The sequence below is a fragment of the Mytilus galloprovincialis genome, chromosome 3 (assembly GCF_965363235.1).
Source record: "Mytilus galloprovincialis chromosome 3, xbMytGall1.hap1.1, whole genome shotgun sequence".
Lineage (NCBI taxonomy): Eukaryota > Metazoa > Mollusca > Bivalvia > Mytilida > Mytilidae > Mytilus > Mytilus galloprovincialis.
Window position 1 is genome coordinate 80,103,296 of NC_134840.1, and position 16,260 is coordinate 80,119,555.

The following is a 16,260-nucleotide window of genomic DNA, read 5'->3' on the forward strand; positions in this document are numbered from 1 at the left end:
TTCCGACGGACTATCATCGTTTTGGCTTTTTTGATATGCTGAATCTAAACATGTACTTAGATTTTTGATTATGGGCCCAGTTTTCAGGTTGGTTCAAATCAGGATCCAAAATTATTATATAAAGTATTGTGCAATAGCAAGAAATTTTCAATTGCAGTGTTCAGCAATAGCAAGAAATCTTCAATTGCACAGTATTGTGCAATAGCAAGAAATTTTCAATTGCCACTATTGTGCAATAGCAAGAAATCTTCAATTGCACAGTATTATGCAATAGCAAATATTTTGAATTGCACAGTATTGTGCAATAGCATGAAATATCTAATTGCACAATATTGTGCAATAGCAAGAAATTTTCAATTGGAGTTATCTTTCTTTGTCCAGAATAGTAGTTGAATCAACTTAAATCATTGTTTTATACAATATACAATGTATATTCACTTTTACTACCAACTGATAAATTAAAACAATCTTTACCATTCAGTGATAGCAAGCACTTTATTTTACATTTTAATATTTTATGATGTATTTAAATGAGTAGTTATTGTTGCAAACTCCATTAGAAATTTGAATTGAGATCAGTTTTAGAAAAAGGGAAAGGTGGATGTGAAAAAAAAATGGGGGGGGGGGGGGTTAAATTTTTCTTATTTCAGATTTCATAAATAAAAAGAAAATGTCTTCAAACATTTTTTCAACAGCATAGTGAATTGCTCAAAGGCAAAAAAAATATTTTAAGTTCATTAGACCACATTCATTCTGTGTCAAAAACCTATGCTGTGTCAACTATTTAATCACAATCCAAATTTAGATCTGAATCCAGCTTGAATGTTGTGTCCATACTTGCCCCAACCGTTCAGGTTTCAACCTCTGCGGTCGTATAAAGCTGCGCCCTGCAGAGCATCTGGTTTAAAAAGCGCAAATGTCCTATGATTTGAAGCGCAAGTGTCCAAAATAAAAAGCGCAAATGTCCTATGAAAAAGCGCAAACGTCCCGTGCCGAAAGTGTTATAATCCTGAGGGCCCTCCTAATAACTATCTTAGTGCCTCAGGGAGCTAATTCGAATTACGTGTGAACTCAGCAAATTTGATAAACAAAACTAATCCCGGAAATGAGTCCGGAATTGTTCATTTTAGTATTGTTGCATAACATCCGGTTTGAATTTCAGCTCCAGAATCGAAAGAAATGTAAGCGATGACTGAGAAAATTATCTTTTTGAGTCATTTAAATCTTTTTATTATTAAGCTGTTGCCTTCCCTTAATTGCTCTTGATTGATTATAGGAAAATGGTAGGATAAATCATGAAGTAAATGCGATGCAACAGTGAAACAAGTTTGTTCATGCTACAAGAATGAACATACTCATGCAGTAATGCGAATTTGACAATCTTTTTTTGAAAAAAGGCACCAACTTTTAAGTTATATCAAAATGATCAAAATTAGGTGAAAAAGATTCCAGATCCTTGGACATGGGTATAAATTTTTGAAAAATTTAAGAACTCTTAAAAAGCTTATTTAAGTCTCATATTAACATCATACTTTAAACCCTCAAAGGAAATAAGTAACTTCAGCACTTTAAAGTAGTCACTGATTATCAAACACCTCTTGGATGCATGTTCTCACAGCCACTCTTACTGCAGATTAATTATATGTTTTGTATGATTGATTACTTTTTATACGACCGCAAAAATAAAAAATTTTTTGGTCGTATATTGGTATGATGTTTGCGTCGTCGTCTGCGTAGTCATCGTCGTCGTCGTCCGAATACTTTTAGTTTTCGCACTAACTTTAGTAAAAGTGAATAGAAATCTATGAAATTTTAACACAAGGTTTATGACCACAAAAGGAAGGTTGGGATTGATTTTGGGAGTTTTGGTCCCAACATTTTAGGAATTAGGGGCCAAAAAGGGCCAAAATAAGCATGTTCTTGGTTTTCGCACTATAACTTTAGTTTAAGTAAATAAAAATCTATGAAATTTTGACACAAGGTTTATGACCACAAAAGGAAGGTTGGGATTGATTTTGGGAGTTTTGGTTCCAACAGTTTAGGAATTAGGGGCCAAAAAAGGGCCCAAATAAGCATTATTCTTGGTTTTCGCACAATAACTTTAATATAAGTAAATAGAAATCAATGAAACTTAATCACAAGGTTTATGACTGCTTAAGGAAGGTTGGGTTTGATTTTGGGAGTTTTGGTCCCAACAGTTTAGGAATAAGGGGCCCAAATGGTCCAAAATTGAACTTTGTTTGATTTCATCAAAAATTGAACAATTGGGGTTCTTTGATATGCCGAATCTAACTGTGTATGTAGATTCTTAATTTTGGGTCCCATTTTCAAATTGGTCTACATTAAGGTCCAAAGGGTCCAAAATTAAACTTAGTTTGATTTTAACAAAAATTGAATCCTTGGGGTTCTTTGATATGCTGAATCTAAAAATGTACTTAGATTTTTTATTATTGGCCCAGTTTATAAGTTGTTCCAAATCCGGGTCCAAAATTAAACTTTGTTTGATTTCATCAAAAATTGAATAATTGGGGTTCTTTGATATGCCAAATCTAACTGTGTAGTTAGATTCTTAATGTTTTTAGGCCCGTTTTCAAATTGGTCTACATTAAAGTCCAAAGGGTCCAAAATTAAACTAAGTTTGATTTTAACAAAAATTGAATTCTTGAGCTTTTTTGATATGCTGAATCTAAACATGTACTTAGATTTTTATACGACCGCAAAATTTGAAAAATTTTTCGTCGTATATTGCTATCACGTTGGCGTCTGCGTCGTCGTCGTCGTCGTCGTCCGAATACTTTTAGTTTTCGCACTCTAACTTTAGTAAAAGTGAATGGAAATCTATGAAATTTTAACACAAGGTTTATGACCACAAAAGGAAGGTTGGTATTGATTTTGGGAGTTTTGGTCCCAACATTTTAGGAATTAGGGGCCAAAAAGGGCCCAAATAAGCATTTTCTTGGTTTTCGCACTATAACTTTAGTTTAAGTGAATAGAAATCTATGAAATTTTGACACAAGGTTTATGACCACAAAAGGACGGTTGGGATTGATTTTGGGAGGTTTGGTAGCAACAGTTTAGGAATTAAGGGCCAAAAAAGGGCCCAAATAAGCATTATTCTTGGTTTTCGCACAATAACTTTAGTATAAGTAAATAGAAATCAATGAAATTTAAACACAAGGTTTATGACCACAAAAGGAAGGTTGGGATTGATTTTTGGAGTTGAGGTAACAACAGTTAAGGAATTAGGGGCCAAAAAGGGGCCCAAATAAGCATTATTTTTGGTTTTTGCACCATAACTCTAGTATAAGTAAATAGAAATCTATGAAATTTTAACACAAGGTTTATGACCATAAAAGGAAGGTTGGGTTTGATTTTGGGAGTTTTGGTCCCAACAGTTTAGGAATAAGGGGCCCAAAGGGTCCAAAATTGAACTTTGTGTGATTTCATCAAAAATTGAATAATTGGGGTTCTTTGATATGCCGAATCTAACTATGTATGTAGATTCTTAATTTTTGGTCCCGTTTTCAAATTGGTCTACATTAAGGTCCAAAGGGTCCAAAATTAAACTTAGTTTGATTTTAACAAAAATTGAATCCTTGGGGTTCTTTGATATGCTGAATTTAAAAATGTACTTAGATTTTTAATTATTGGCCTAGTTTTCAAGTTGGTCCAAATGGGGGTCCAAAATTAAACTTTGTTTGATTTCATCAAAAATTGAATAAATGGGTTCTTTGATATGCCAAATCTAACTGTGTATGTAGATTCTTAATTTAAGGTCCAGTTTTCAAATTGGTCTACATTAAGGTCCAAAGGGTCCAAAATTAAACTTAAGTTTGATTTTAACAAAAATTAAATTCTTGGGCTTATTTGATATGCTTTATCTAAACATGTACTTTGATTTTTGATTATGGGCCCAGTTTTCAAGTTGGTCCAAATCAGGATTCCATATCAAGTATTGTGCAATAGCAAACAATTTTCAATTGCACAGTATTGCACAATAGCAAGAAATATCTAATTGCACAATATTGTGCAATAGCAATTAATTTTCAATTGGAGTTATCTTTCTTTGTATAGAATAGTAGTTGATAATATATGTTGGAAATTTGCCAGACATGACTATGATGTCATTTTCTATTTTATTTGCCAATAACTTTATGTAAATAACTTCATTGGAAATTTGATAATATAAAATGTTGCTGATGAAGCTTTTTTCCCTTATCTTATCTAAAATGTTTTTAGATAATGTATGTTGGACATTTGCCAGACATGACTATGATGTCATTTTCTATTTTTATTTGCCAATAACTTTATGTAAATAACTTCATTGGAAATTTGCCAATATAAAATGTTTCTGATGAAGTTTTTTTATTGTTTTATACAATAAACAATTTATATTCACTTTTACTACCAACCAATCTTTACCATTCAGTGATAACAAGCACTTTATTTTACATTTTAATATTTTATGATGTATTTAAAAGAGTAGTTATTGTTGCAAACTCCATTAGAAATTTGAATTGATATCAGTTTTGGAAAAAGGGAAACGGGGATGTGAAAAAAAATGGGGGGGGTTAAATTTTTCTCATTTCAGATTTCTTAAATAAAAAGAAAATTTCTTCAAACATTTTTTTGAGAGGATTAATATTCAACAGCATAGTGAATTGCTCAAAGGCAAAAAAAACCTTTTAAGTTCATTAGACCACATTCATTCTGTATCAGAAACCTATGCTGTGTCAACTATTTAATTTTAGATTTAATTAAGTTTGAAGAAGAAATCTTTAATTGATTTGTAAAATCTTGACATTTGTTTTGTGTAAAAAAACCATGTAATGTCAAAAATTTGATCACAATCCAAATTCAGAGCTGTATCACGCTTGAATGTTTTGTCCATACTTGCCCCAACTGTTCAGGGTTCGACCTCTGCGGTCGTATAAAGCTGCGCCCTGCGGAGCACCTGGTTGATTATGGGCCCAGTTTTCAAGTTGGTTCAAATCAGGATCCAAAATTTTTACATAAAGTATTTTGCAATAGCAAGAAATTTTCAATTGCACAGTATTCATCAATAGCAAGAAATCTTTAATTGCACAGTATTGTGCAATAGCAAGAAATTTTCAATTGCACAGTATTGCGCAATAGCAAGAAATCTTCAATTGCACAGTATTGTGCAATAGCAAATATTTTCAATTGCACAGTATTGCGCAATAGCAAGAAATATAGAAATTTTCAATTGATTGGAGTTATCTTTCTTTGTCCAGAATAGTAGTTGAATCAACTTAAATCATTGTTTTATACAATATACAATGTATATTCACTTTTACTACCAACTGATAAATTAAAACAATCTTTACCATTCAGTGATAACAAGCACCTTTTGTTACATTTTAATATTTTATGATGTATTTGAATGAGTAGTTATTGTTGCAAACTCCATTAGAAATTTGAATTGAGATCAGTTTTAGAATAAGGGAAAGGGGATGTGAAAAAAAATTAGGGGGGAGGGGGGTTAAATTTTTCTTATTTCAGATTTCATAAATAAAAAGAAAATTTCTTCAAACATTTTTTCAACAGCATAGTGAATTGCTCAAAGGCAAAAAAAATATTTTAAGTTCATTAGACCACATTCATCCTGTGTCAGAAACCTATGCTGTATCAGCTATTTAATCACAATCCAAATTTAGATCTGAATCCAGCTTGAATGTTGTGTCCATACTTGCCCCAACCGTTCAGGGTTCAACCTCTGCGGTCGTATAAAGCTGCGCAGGTGCGCCCTGCGGAGCATCTGGTTATATGACAGATTTATGGGACATATTATGGTATGCCGTTGTCCATCTGTTCTGTTGCAAGTTTGTGCAATATAATAGTTTCTCTAATTCTTCGTCAATTTATCTCTTTCTGCACCGATTGTATAAAAAAAAATTAATCAACATGTGGTTCGTTTGATCTGAGTACTTCATTGGTTAAAATCCGATTATGACGTCAAATTTTCTTGCTGTCCTCTGAAATTCCTATTGTGACGTTATGAAAAAAGGCGACCATGCCTGATGACATCACATAGAAAGAACACAACTTTTGACAGATCATTCGAAAAGAAGGAATAAGTTTACCTGCATAATGTTAGAAAATCATTAGAGAAACAGATTCCACCACCAAATCTCGTGTGATACGATATTTATCCACTCTTGACAGTTAAATTTTAAATATTTAAAAGGCTTGGGCAAGCCTCACATTTTAAATTTGAAAATTTAACTGTCTCTAGTGGATAAATACATGTATCGTTATTACACTCGATGCAGTGTTAGAATCTATATCTATCCTATGCACTTTTGACTGATATCCATGCCATAACATAAATAAATCATTTGAAAATGAGTTATAAATCTTCTTTTACTATTTCAGTGATTTTAGATCTCTTAATCCACATGACATGAAAGCTAATAATAGAATAGTAAGTACTTATTTTAATCTATAATTAAATATGACTGTTACACAAGTCAGACATTTAGCTAGCTACAAAACCAGGTTTAACCCAACATTTTCAACATAAGAAATTGCCTGTAAGTTAGGAATATGACAGTTGTTATCCATTAGATTGATGTGTTTGAGCTTTTGATTTTGACATTTGATTATGGACTTTCCTTTTAGAACTTTCCTCAGAGTTCAGTGTTTTTGTTATTTTACTTTTTTTTTAAGTTTTCAAATATTGATAAAAAATATCCACTGAAATGTAACAGATTATCAATAATATTATTTTAAACTAAGGTATATAAATATCATTACCTGGACTTTTCCTTTTGACAATAAGACCCATAATCTAAGGAAATGTCTGTTTGCCTGTGAATGATAAATGAAAATGCAGATGCATTGGTCAGAATGTGATATTCAACTTGATGCCCTATGTTAGGAGAATTTTATGATCTTGCTTAAATGTTACATATACAATACAATATACTTATGCACCAAGTTTTGAAAAATCTGTAGATCAGCTGTTACTGGGCAACATTTCTGTCATTAAAAAAATACTATAGTTCTTCAGTTGCTGTCCACTTTCCTATGTTACATCCAAATTGTCTCATATAATTAGAGGTCAAAAGAGTGCAAATATATCCATGGGGCCAGTCCAGAACAAGAATTTCAAATTTAAAACATCAAAACAAAAAAAACCTACAGAATATATAAAAGCTGATTCCTCACATATTGTTTATTTTTTTGTGTGGAGCCTCATTTTGATACGCTCACTCAACAGTCCATCTCTCTTGCTTCCCCTATGATAAGTAGAGAAATGCTTTTTGAAATTAATTGAAATTTTAGACCACTAAAGACAGGTTTAGTACCATTCCTGATTTAAAAGAAATTTCTTGTTTTGTAGGCTTTTGATGCAGCAGCTAAGCTAGGTATTCCAAGAGTTATAGAACCTTCTGATATGGTTTTATTGAAAGTTCCTGATAAATTATCTGTAATGACCTACTTACATCAACTACGGGCATATTTTACTGGTCAGACATTAGAAATACAGCAGATAGGGACAAGTGCTCGTGAAAGTACATATATGCTTAGTGAAAAGGATCGTGAGTTAGAAATGCAGATTTCTAGAGAAATGTACGGTAAAGATGTGATGGACTCAGCACAGCCATCAAAGGAAAATGTTCCAAAGCCTGATGTTGATAATCGTAAAAAATCTAAAAGTCGAGAGACGACTCCAGTGACGCCAGATTCATTGTCTTATACTTCAAGTAGTCCCTCTAATTCGTTAGATAAATTAAGTGAACACTCTAGTCATTCACCTGTTAAACAAAGCCCTGAACGAGAAGTTACTTTAACAAATGGTGATATTAAAAGATTGCCTGGTCCCGATAAAAATAATTCTTGTGATAATAATAAACTGGTGTCTCAAACCAAAGATAATTCTTCTGTTTCTGTGGAGAAATCAAAAACGTCATTAATGACGAGGAACCAGTTGAATAACCCTTTTGATTCTGACGAGGAGGATATTAGTCCAGCCTCTGGTCACGTAGAAGGGGAGGATGATAGTGAAGTCTGGGTATTAAGGAGCGATTCACAGACAAGTAGTATTACATCTGGATCTGTCAGTCCACAGTGGTCTTCCAAAGAAAGTACTCCATCCAGAGAGTAAGTCATCATATCATTTCTTGAAGTCTTGAATAAATAAAAGCCAGATATGATTGGAAAAAAAAAGTAAAGTTTAAGATTCTCATCATGGAATTATATACGACTGCCATACACCTGAGTGGATTAGCTAGCTATAAAATCAGGGTTAATACACCATTTTTACATAAAAAATGCCTGTACCAAGTCAGAAATATATCCATTCATTTGATGTGTTTGCCCTTTTGATTTTGCTATCTATTTAGGGAATTTCTGTTTTCATTTTTCCTCCAAGTTCAGTACTTTTGTGATTTTACTTTCCTGAGCCTTGGAAATATTTGTTGCCTTGATTCAAATGATAGGAAAACAATGTAATTATTTGTTAGCCATGCAGATGTTAAAAAGATGTCCAAAAAAAAGAAAACAATTGGCACTTATTTGAAAATCTTAAAAATTAACTTTTTTTTTTAGATCAGGGACAAGTCATGAGTGAGATTTTTTTTTAAAGAAGTCTTATTCTTTTTTGAGGATGGTAAAGGGTTATTTTCGTGCAACGTGATCGCCGTTTTTTATTTCACGATCAACGTGTTTTTACTTTTTTATTTCACGTTCAGTCGTGCAAGACGGGTGCCTCGTTCAACGTGTTCTGCTTATTTAATTTTACGTGCATCGTGATTTTCAAAGTCTTATTTTGCGTGCTCGGTATTTTTCAAATCAAATTCAAACACTTGGCAGGGATCGTCAATAAATACTTTTTTAAAAGCAGTAAACCAATTATATCATAAATGTGTATACTAAATCGGGAATATCAAGTAAAACAAAGTTAATATATACAAGAAGACAGTGACTCGGTCACAAAAGGTTCAAATAAAAGTATTTATTTTTCGTGCAACGTTCATTACAGAAATTATTTCACGTTCAACGTGAAATTATGTCTTATTTCATGTTTTTTTCGTGCAAGCACCCCCCCTTTACCACCCTCTTTTTTGTCCTTTTGCTTTTTCTGAAAAGGTAAATAAAGTTATCATAGATTTCAAACAGTCACTGTTGACATGGGCATGTAAAATTTCATTGCCTTATTTATGCCTTGTATGATGATACATATATTTTATTCAAGCAACTTATTTAAAAGTGAATAATATAATTTTTTTGATTCTTACAGAAAAAGTCCTGTTGTAGAAAAACATACAAGGAGATTCCAGAAAAATAATGAAAAACAGGTGATTAGTACTTTAATTTTAGTTATTTTGAGAAAATGAGTGATATGAAATTTGCATCTACAGATGAGATGATGTGGTATGAGTGCCTATGAGACAACTCTCCATCCAAGTCACAATATGTAAGAGTAAACCATTATAGGTCAGAGTACGGTCTTCAACACAGAGACGTGACTCACAGCGAACAGCAAGCTATAAATGTCAGTTCAGGCAAGGGGCTCGTTCAAACCTGAACTCGTGTAGTGTAAATGAATGAGTGTGAAATAATTACCGTAAGTATGTGTGAAACACAGTTATTGCTAGTGATAAATAATTAAGTGTGAACACGTAAACAAATTATAGAGACAAATTTAGATTTTCGTTATCATTTTCACTGTACTTCACACCTACCTATAGTTAAGTTATTAAAGTATAAAGATGTGGTATGATTGCCATATGAGACATCTGTCCACAAAAGGCCAAATGACATAGAAATTAACAACTATAGGCCACAGTAAGTTTTATTTGGGGTTTGTGCGTTTGCTCACAAAGTTCCGTAATTCTCACAACAAAACATTTTTTAAGTTGCCTTCCCTGTGTCTTGTGTATGGTTTTATGGAATGCCCCTTAAAAAAGACATTTAATTTTAATGGTGTTGATATTATTTTGTAGCCAACCAATCACAAAGCAAGGCATGAAGAGCTAAAGGCAAAGGCTAAGATACTTTTAGAGAAGGCTAAACAAGATGCAATAGTTGAAACTAAAGAAAATAAGCAGAACACCAAAGATACAGGGAAAGCAAGTCAGGTTTGTTTTCACAATTATTTCAAAGATTTTGTGTTTCGCTTTCAGAAACTAATTTCACCCTTGTACACCAATATGATTTTCACTGCTGTTTTTTTATACGCCCGTCGTCTTTTAGACGGGACGTATTATGGTATACCGTTGTCCGTCCGTCCGTCTGTCCGTCCGTCCGTCCGTCGTCCACACTTCAGACAATAACTCAAAAACACTTTCACCAATTTCCATGAAACTTAAGTGAATTGTTTATATCTATTGACGTAAGCTCCCTTTCGTTTTTTTTTAATTTCAGATTTTAAGTTTTGGATTTATGGGGCTTTATTCATAAAAAAAGGGGGGATTTTCAACACTTCGGACAATAACTCAAAAAGGCTTTCACCAATGTCCATGAAACTTAAGTAAATTGTTTATATCTATTGACGTAAGCTCCCTTTCGTTTTTTTTTAATTTCAGTTTTTAAGTTTTGGATTTATGGGGCTTTATTCATAAAAAAAGGGGGATTTTCAACACTTCGGACAATAACTCAAAAAGGCTTTCATCAATGTCCATGAAACTTTGGTGAATTGTTTATATCTACTGATGTAAGCTCCCTTTCAATTTTTATAAATTTCAGATTTTAAGTTTTGGATTTATGGGGCTTTATTCATAAAAAAAAGGGGGATTTTCAACACTTCGGACAATAACTCAAAAAGGCTTTCACCAATGTCCATGAAACTTTGTTGAATTGTTTATATCTATTGATGTAAGCTCCCTTTCAATTTTTATAAATTTCAGATTTTAAGTTTTGGATTTATGGGGCTTTATTCATAAAAAAAAGGGGGATTTTCAACACTTCGGACAATAACTTAAAAAGGCTTTCACCAATGTCCATGAAACTTTGGTGAATTGTTTATATCTATTGATGTAAGCTCCCTTTCAATTTTTATAAATTTCAGATTTTACATTTCCGTGTTATGAATTTTTATGCTTAAAAAATGGGGGATTTTCCAATTTTTGGGACAATAACTAACACTTTCACAAAATTTTATGCAACTTTGATAAATTGTTTATATCTATTGACATAAGCTCCCTTTCCATTTTTATAAATTTTAGATTTTAGGTTTTCTTAAATAAAGAATTTTTATACTTAAAAAAGGGGGATTTTATGAAACTTTGGTGAATATATTAATGTAACATCCCTTTTGATTTGTATATATATTTCTAGTTGATCATATAAATTCATTTAAAGCATAAAAGACAAGTTAAAAGAGCAACGGGCGTATCATGCGCTAAAGCGCAGCCCTTTATTTATTATACCCTATGGAACAAAGTTCTGTAGATAAACTCATCATAGATACCAGGATTGAAATTTTGAATTTGCTCAGATGTCTGTTTCATCTACAAAGGACTCATCAGTGACGCTCGATTCAAACAAAATTAAAAAGGCCAATTAAAGTACGAAGTTGACAGGGTATAATGGTTTTGATCTGTCAGTCCGTCTGTCAGTTCTTTTTTTGACATCCAAACTCCTCTGAAACAACACAATATAATTTCGCGACACCATGGAGACAATTAGGACATAATATGTAGATGGGCATATCAGTAAATTTTAAGAAGTTATGCCTCTTTGAATTTGAGAATTTTTGCCTATATATACTAGTGCAACAGTTTTGCATTGCAATTCCTCTGAAGCCATACTACAGAATTTCATGAAACTTTATATATAGTTAGGACATACTAACTAGATGTGCATATCAACATGAAATTGACTTTTTTTTAGGAATTATGCCTCTTTGAACTTAATTTTGCCTAAATATACGACTGCAACAGTTTTTTTAACGTAACTCCTCGCAAACCATATAACAGAATTTCATGAGATTTAGTAGATTAATAAGGACATAATATGTAGATGTGCATATCTAAAGGAAAATTTTATATGATGTAAGGTGATTACATATCGTTGATGTTTTTAATTGTATCACTAATTAATTTTTATTAAAACATGTTCATAGCAAAACATTTTCTATTTATAAAATAGTGATATTATTATAAATATATTTTACCATATAAATTCCTATATAACCTCTTCTAGAATCCTTTTTGTCGAGCCTGCAACTTTTGTTGCAGAAAGCTCGACATAGGGATAGTGATCCGGCGGCGGCGGCTACGGCGGCGGCGGCGGCGGTGTTAGCTAACTTTTTTGTAATGTTGAATTCTCTCTTATTATAAGTAATAGGATAACTATATTTGATATGTGCGTACCTTGCAAGGTCCTCATGTCTGTCAGACAGTTTTCACTTGACCTCGACCTCATTTCATGGATCAGTGAACAAGGTTAAGTTTTGGTGGTCAAGTCCATATCTCAGATACTATAAGCAATAGGGCTAGTATATTCAGTGTATGGAAGGACTGTAAGGTGTACATCTCCAACTGGCAGGTGTCATCTGACCTTGACCTCATTTTCATGGTTCAGTGGTTATAGTTAAATTTTTGCGTTTTGGTCTGTTTTTCTCATACTGTATGCAATAGGTCTACTATATTTGTTGTATGGAACGATTGTAAGGTGTACATGTCTATAGGGCAGATGTCATGTGACCTTGACCTCATTTTCATGGTTTAGTGGTCAAAGTTAAATTTTTGTGTTTTGGTCTGTTTTTCTCATACTATATGCAATAGGTCTACTATATTTGTTGTATTGAACGATTGTAAGGTGTACATGTCTAACGGGCAGATGTCATGTGACCTTGACCTCATTTTCATGGTTCAGTGGTCAAAGTTAAGTTTTTGAGTTTTGGTCTTTTTATCTAATACTATATGCCATAGGTCAACTGTATTTGGTGTATGGAAATATTTTATGATCTTTATGTTAGTCGCACAGGTTTTATTTGACCGTGACCTCATTTTCACGGTTCATTGCACAGTGTTAAGGTTTTGTGTTTTGGTCTATTTTTTTTAAACTATAAGTAATCGGTCAACTATATATGTTGTATAGAAGCATTGTTAGCTGTACATGTCTGCCTGGCATGGTTCATCTGACCTTGACCTCATTTTCAAGGTTCATTGGTCTATGTTTAGTTATCTTGGTTAATGTTAAGTTTATGTGACAATTGTTATAAAGCTTAGCTTTATACTTAGGACTATCAACATAATATCAATGATTAGTATAGAAGGCGAGACATTTCAGCGTGTGCACTCTTGTTATACTAATTATGTAAATTTTGTAATACTGTTCTACAAATGGTCTCATTCATGATGTAGGAAGAAGAGGATAAAAAACTGAGACTTAAGGAAAGAGCTCGACAGTTAATAGAGGAAACAAGAGCCAGTATTGGGAAACCTCAGATGTCGGATATGAATCCATCAGTATCCTCTTCACAGAGGACTAAAATTAATACTGATGCAGGTAATTATCTATATTTTCTGTATAGAAATTCAACAGTGGTATACATAGAACTATTTTGCAAAAAAACATATTAGATAGATACATGCATATGGTCAATCATTGAAATTCTGCATAAGTTCTGACCAGTTGTATCACAAAGATCTTTTGTAGAACTACTTCCTGTTTAAGAATTCTTGTATCTTGATCTTTCTTCATATTAATGTTTCTTCTCTGCTGTTTTGCTTAATTTTTTATTTCAACATTTTGTTCAGCTTAACTTCAATCAATTTTTTCCATGCATGTTTATTGAAAGTTTCAAGGTAAATTTACCTTCTTAACTGTGCCTTGTACATGTTGTACAGAAACTTTTGTTAAGAGATGATTAGTCTTTGAATGAGTAGATGAAAGCTCAACTTTCAACTGGCATTTTTATGCCGCTGCCACCTTTGATAGTAGAGGGGCATTATGTTTTTTATGGGCATTATGTTTTCTGGTCTGTGTGTCCGTTCGTTCATCCTTCCGTCCGTTTGTCCCGCTTCAGGTTAAAGATTTTGGTCAAGGTAGTTTTTGGGATACGATTGCTTTCAAGCAATCTGTAGACTTATACCGGTGGCTCAGAGCATTGCCCTCACGTCAATCGTTTTATTCTAAACATTAAGGAACATCTCAGATTCTTATGATTGTCTTGCTTTAAAAGGTAAAAACAAACTAAGGGATTGAACTTAAACAACTTTCCTATAATGTTCTTTTCATAATCTTCATGTTTGATAATTCCCTTGACTTATATGCATGTTTTAACAACACAGAAAATCAGAATTAAGCAGTATTTATATTTAGTGTTTTTATAAATTTAGAAACACGTCAGAGGGAATTCCCAGTTTTGATAAAATGCGAGAGTTCTCTGAATTCCCAGACCCATAAATCTATTTCTGTCATTTAAGAACTGAAGTGGAGTTTTTCTTATATGTTACCATTATGAAACTGATATTTGAGATTTTACTTCCATAAAGAAATAGAGAACCTTCTAGGTCGTTTAAAAACATTTAATATACGTTCTTGCTCCAGGGTTTGTTTTGGAAATTATGCGCCTGCGTATAGTTTTCTTGACTTCAAGGGGTTTTAGATTGAATAGTTGCTCTGGATTCTCCACTCAATTAATTAATTTATAACTCATGGGATCTTTTCTATGTATGTCTGCTATTGAAGGGTATTGTTGTTGCATAATTTTAAATCATATGCATCATTTAAATTAAAATAAGTAGTCCTCATCGTAGAACACCCCTTCAGGCGAAATGGAGTCTTCCATATTGTCGTTTCGAGTTATCTCCCTTCCGAAAGTAACTTCCGTGAATTCTCAATCAAAACAACACGTCGAGTATTAGCTCGTTCTGTCAATAAAGGTCGTATTATATTAAAAACGATCGCATTTTAAACCAATAAATGTGTACGGAAAGGAGTCATGATCACTGACCCAAAGGAAATTAAATATTTAAAGAGTTAGGAATGGGGTTCCTCCTAGAATTAACGTAGGAAAATAGGCGATAAGATACGAAGTGAAATACCTTCTCTCAGTCTAAGTCTCAGTGACTGCTGTGGAAAGTAAACTTGGAATTGATAGTACAAAAATAAAACATAGGCCTGATTACATTGTTCATACACTTTTATCCGTGATTGGCTATTATAATTTTGTAACTATTTTAAATGTGCAGTTAAATTAGTTTTGAAAATAATATTATCCAGCTACATGTGTACATGTGTCAATGAAACAACGGCAATCGTATCCCTCAGAGCAATCTGCTCTTTGATTGATGAAGTTGAAGTCAAATCAACTTGAATCTCAGTAAACATGTGCCCTATGATATGATCTTTCTAATTTTAATGCCAAATTAGTGTTTTGACCCCATTTTCATAGTTCACTGAACATAAAAAATGATAGTGTAAATTTCAGGTTAAAGGTTTTGGTCAAGGTAGTTTTTGATAAAGTTGAAGTCCAATCAACTTAAAACTTAGTATACATGTTCCCTGTGATATGATCTTTTTAACTTCAATGCCAAATTAGAGTTTTTACCCCAATTTCATGGTCCACTAAACACAGAAAATGATAGTGCGAGTGGGACATCCGTGTACTATGGACACATTCTTGTTTAATTATATTCAAGAAATATTTATTTTCATATGACAAAGATATGAATATGTTTTTTCACAAGGAAATAGACCGCAGTAGGACCAACTATTTTTCCTCCCCATTTTTTATAATCATCAACAACACCTATTTTAAAGTTTACGTATGTTACAACATAACAGATATAGAATTTTGTTATATTTATGTGTCCTTGGATAAAAGAAATGATTTAACGAATAATACTTACAAGTGCTGAACTTTCTGCTTCCTCTAAACAATGCATGTCAACTTTCTTAGTAAATTAGATAATTTATTTTGTTATGTTAATCTTTTAAAAAAGTAAAATGCCCAAAACTTTAGTTTGCTTTATTAATGGTACATGTGTTTTATTTTATGCACTTTGTTTTGTCTTAATCTATATACTACAATTTTATTTAGTTGCCTTTGAAGCAGAGACGATATATAATTTTGCTTTATTAAATGTTATGGTTTACACTAAATTTTAGTTTTATGCAATAGTTTTATTTTTATTTTACCCTCATTTTATTTTATTTCTATTATATTTATGCATACAGTTAAGCCTACAAAAGCCAGGCGGATAACTGCCTCTTCACAGCTTTTCAAAGCTAGGCATGGTATGTTCTAATGCATGTTATTACCAAGCACATGACTATGTT

General features: G+C 32.5%; 1 protein-coding gene across 4 annotated transcripts in view; it reads left to right on the forward strand.

Annotated features, from left to right (window-relative positions):
* Positions 1–16,260, forward strand: part of LOC143069071 (EH domain-binding protein 1-like) — a 118,147-nt gene that overhangs the window by 27,138 nt on the left and 74,749 nt on the right. For 3 of the 4 annotated variants that reach the window (XM_076243513.1, XM_076243514.1, XM_076243517.1), the window contains exons 10-15: positions 6,397–6,445; positions 7,367–8,127; positions 9,266–9,323; positions 9,972–10,106; positions 13,338–13,482; positions 16,159–16,218. In XM_076243513.1, the coding sequence (XP_076099628.1) occupies positions 6,397–6,445; positions 7,367–8,127; positions 9,266–9,323; positions 9,972–10,106; positions 13,338–13,482; positions 16,159–16,218 (1,208 nt within the window). The remainder of the gene's footprint in view (positions 1–6,396; positions 6,446–7,366; positions 8,128–9,265; positions 9,324–9,971; positions 10,107–13,337; positions 13,483–16,158; positions 16,219–16,260) is intronic. The other variant, XM_076243515.1, reaches the window with a different exon arrangement.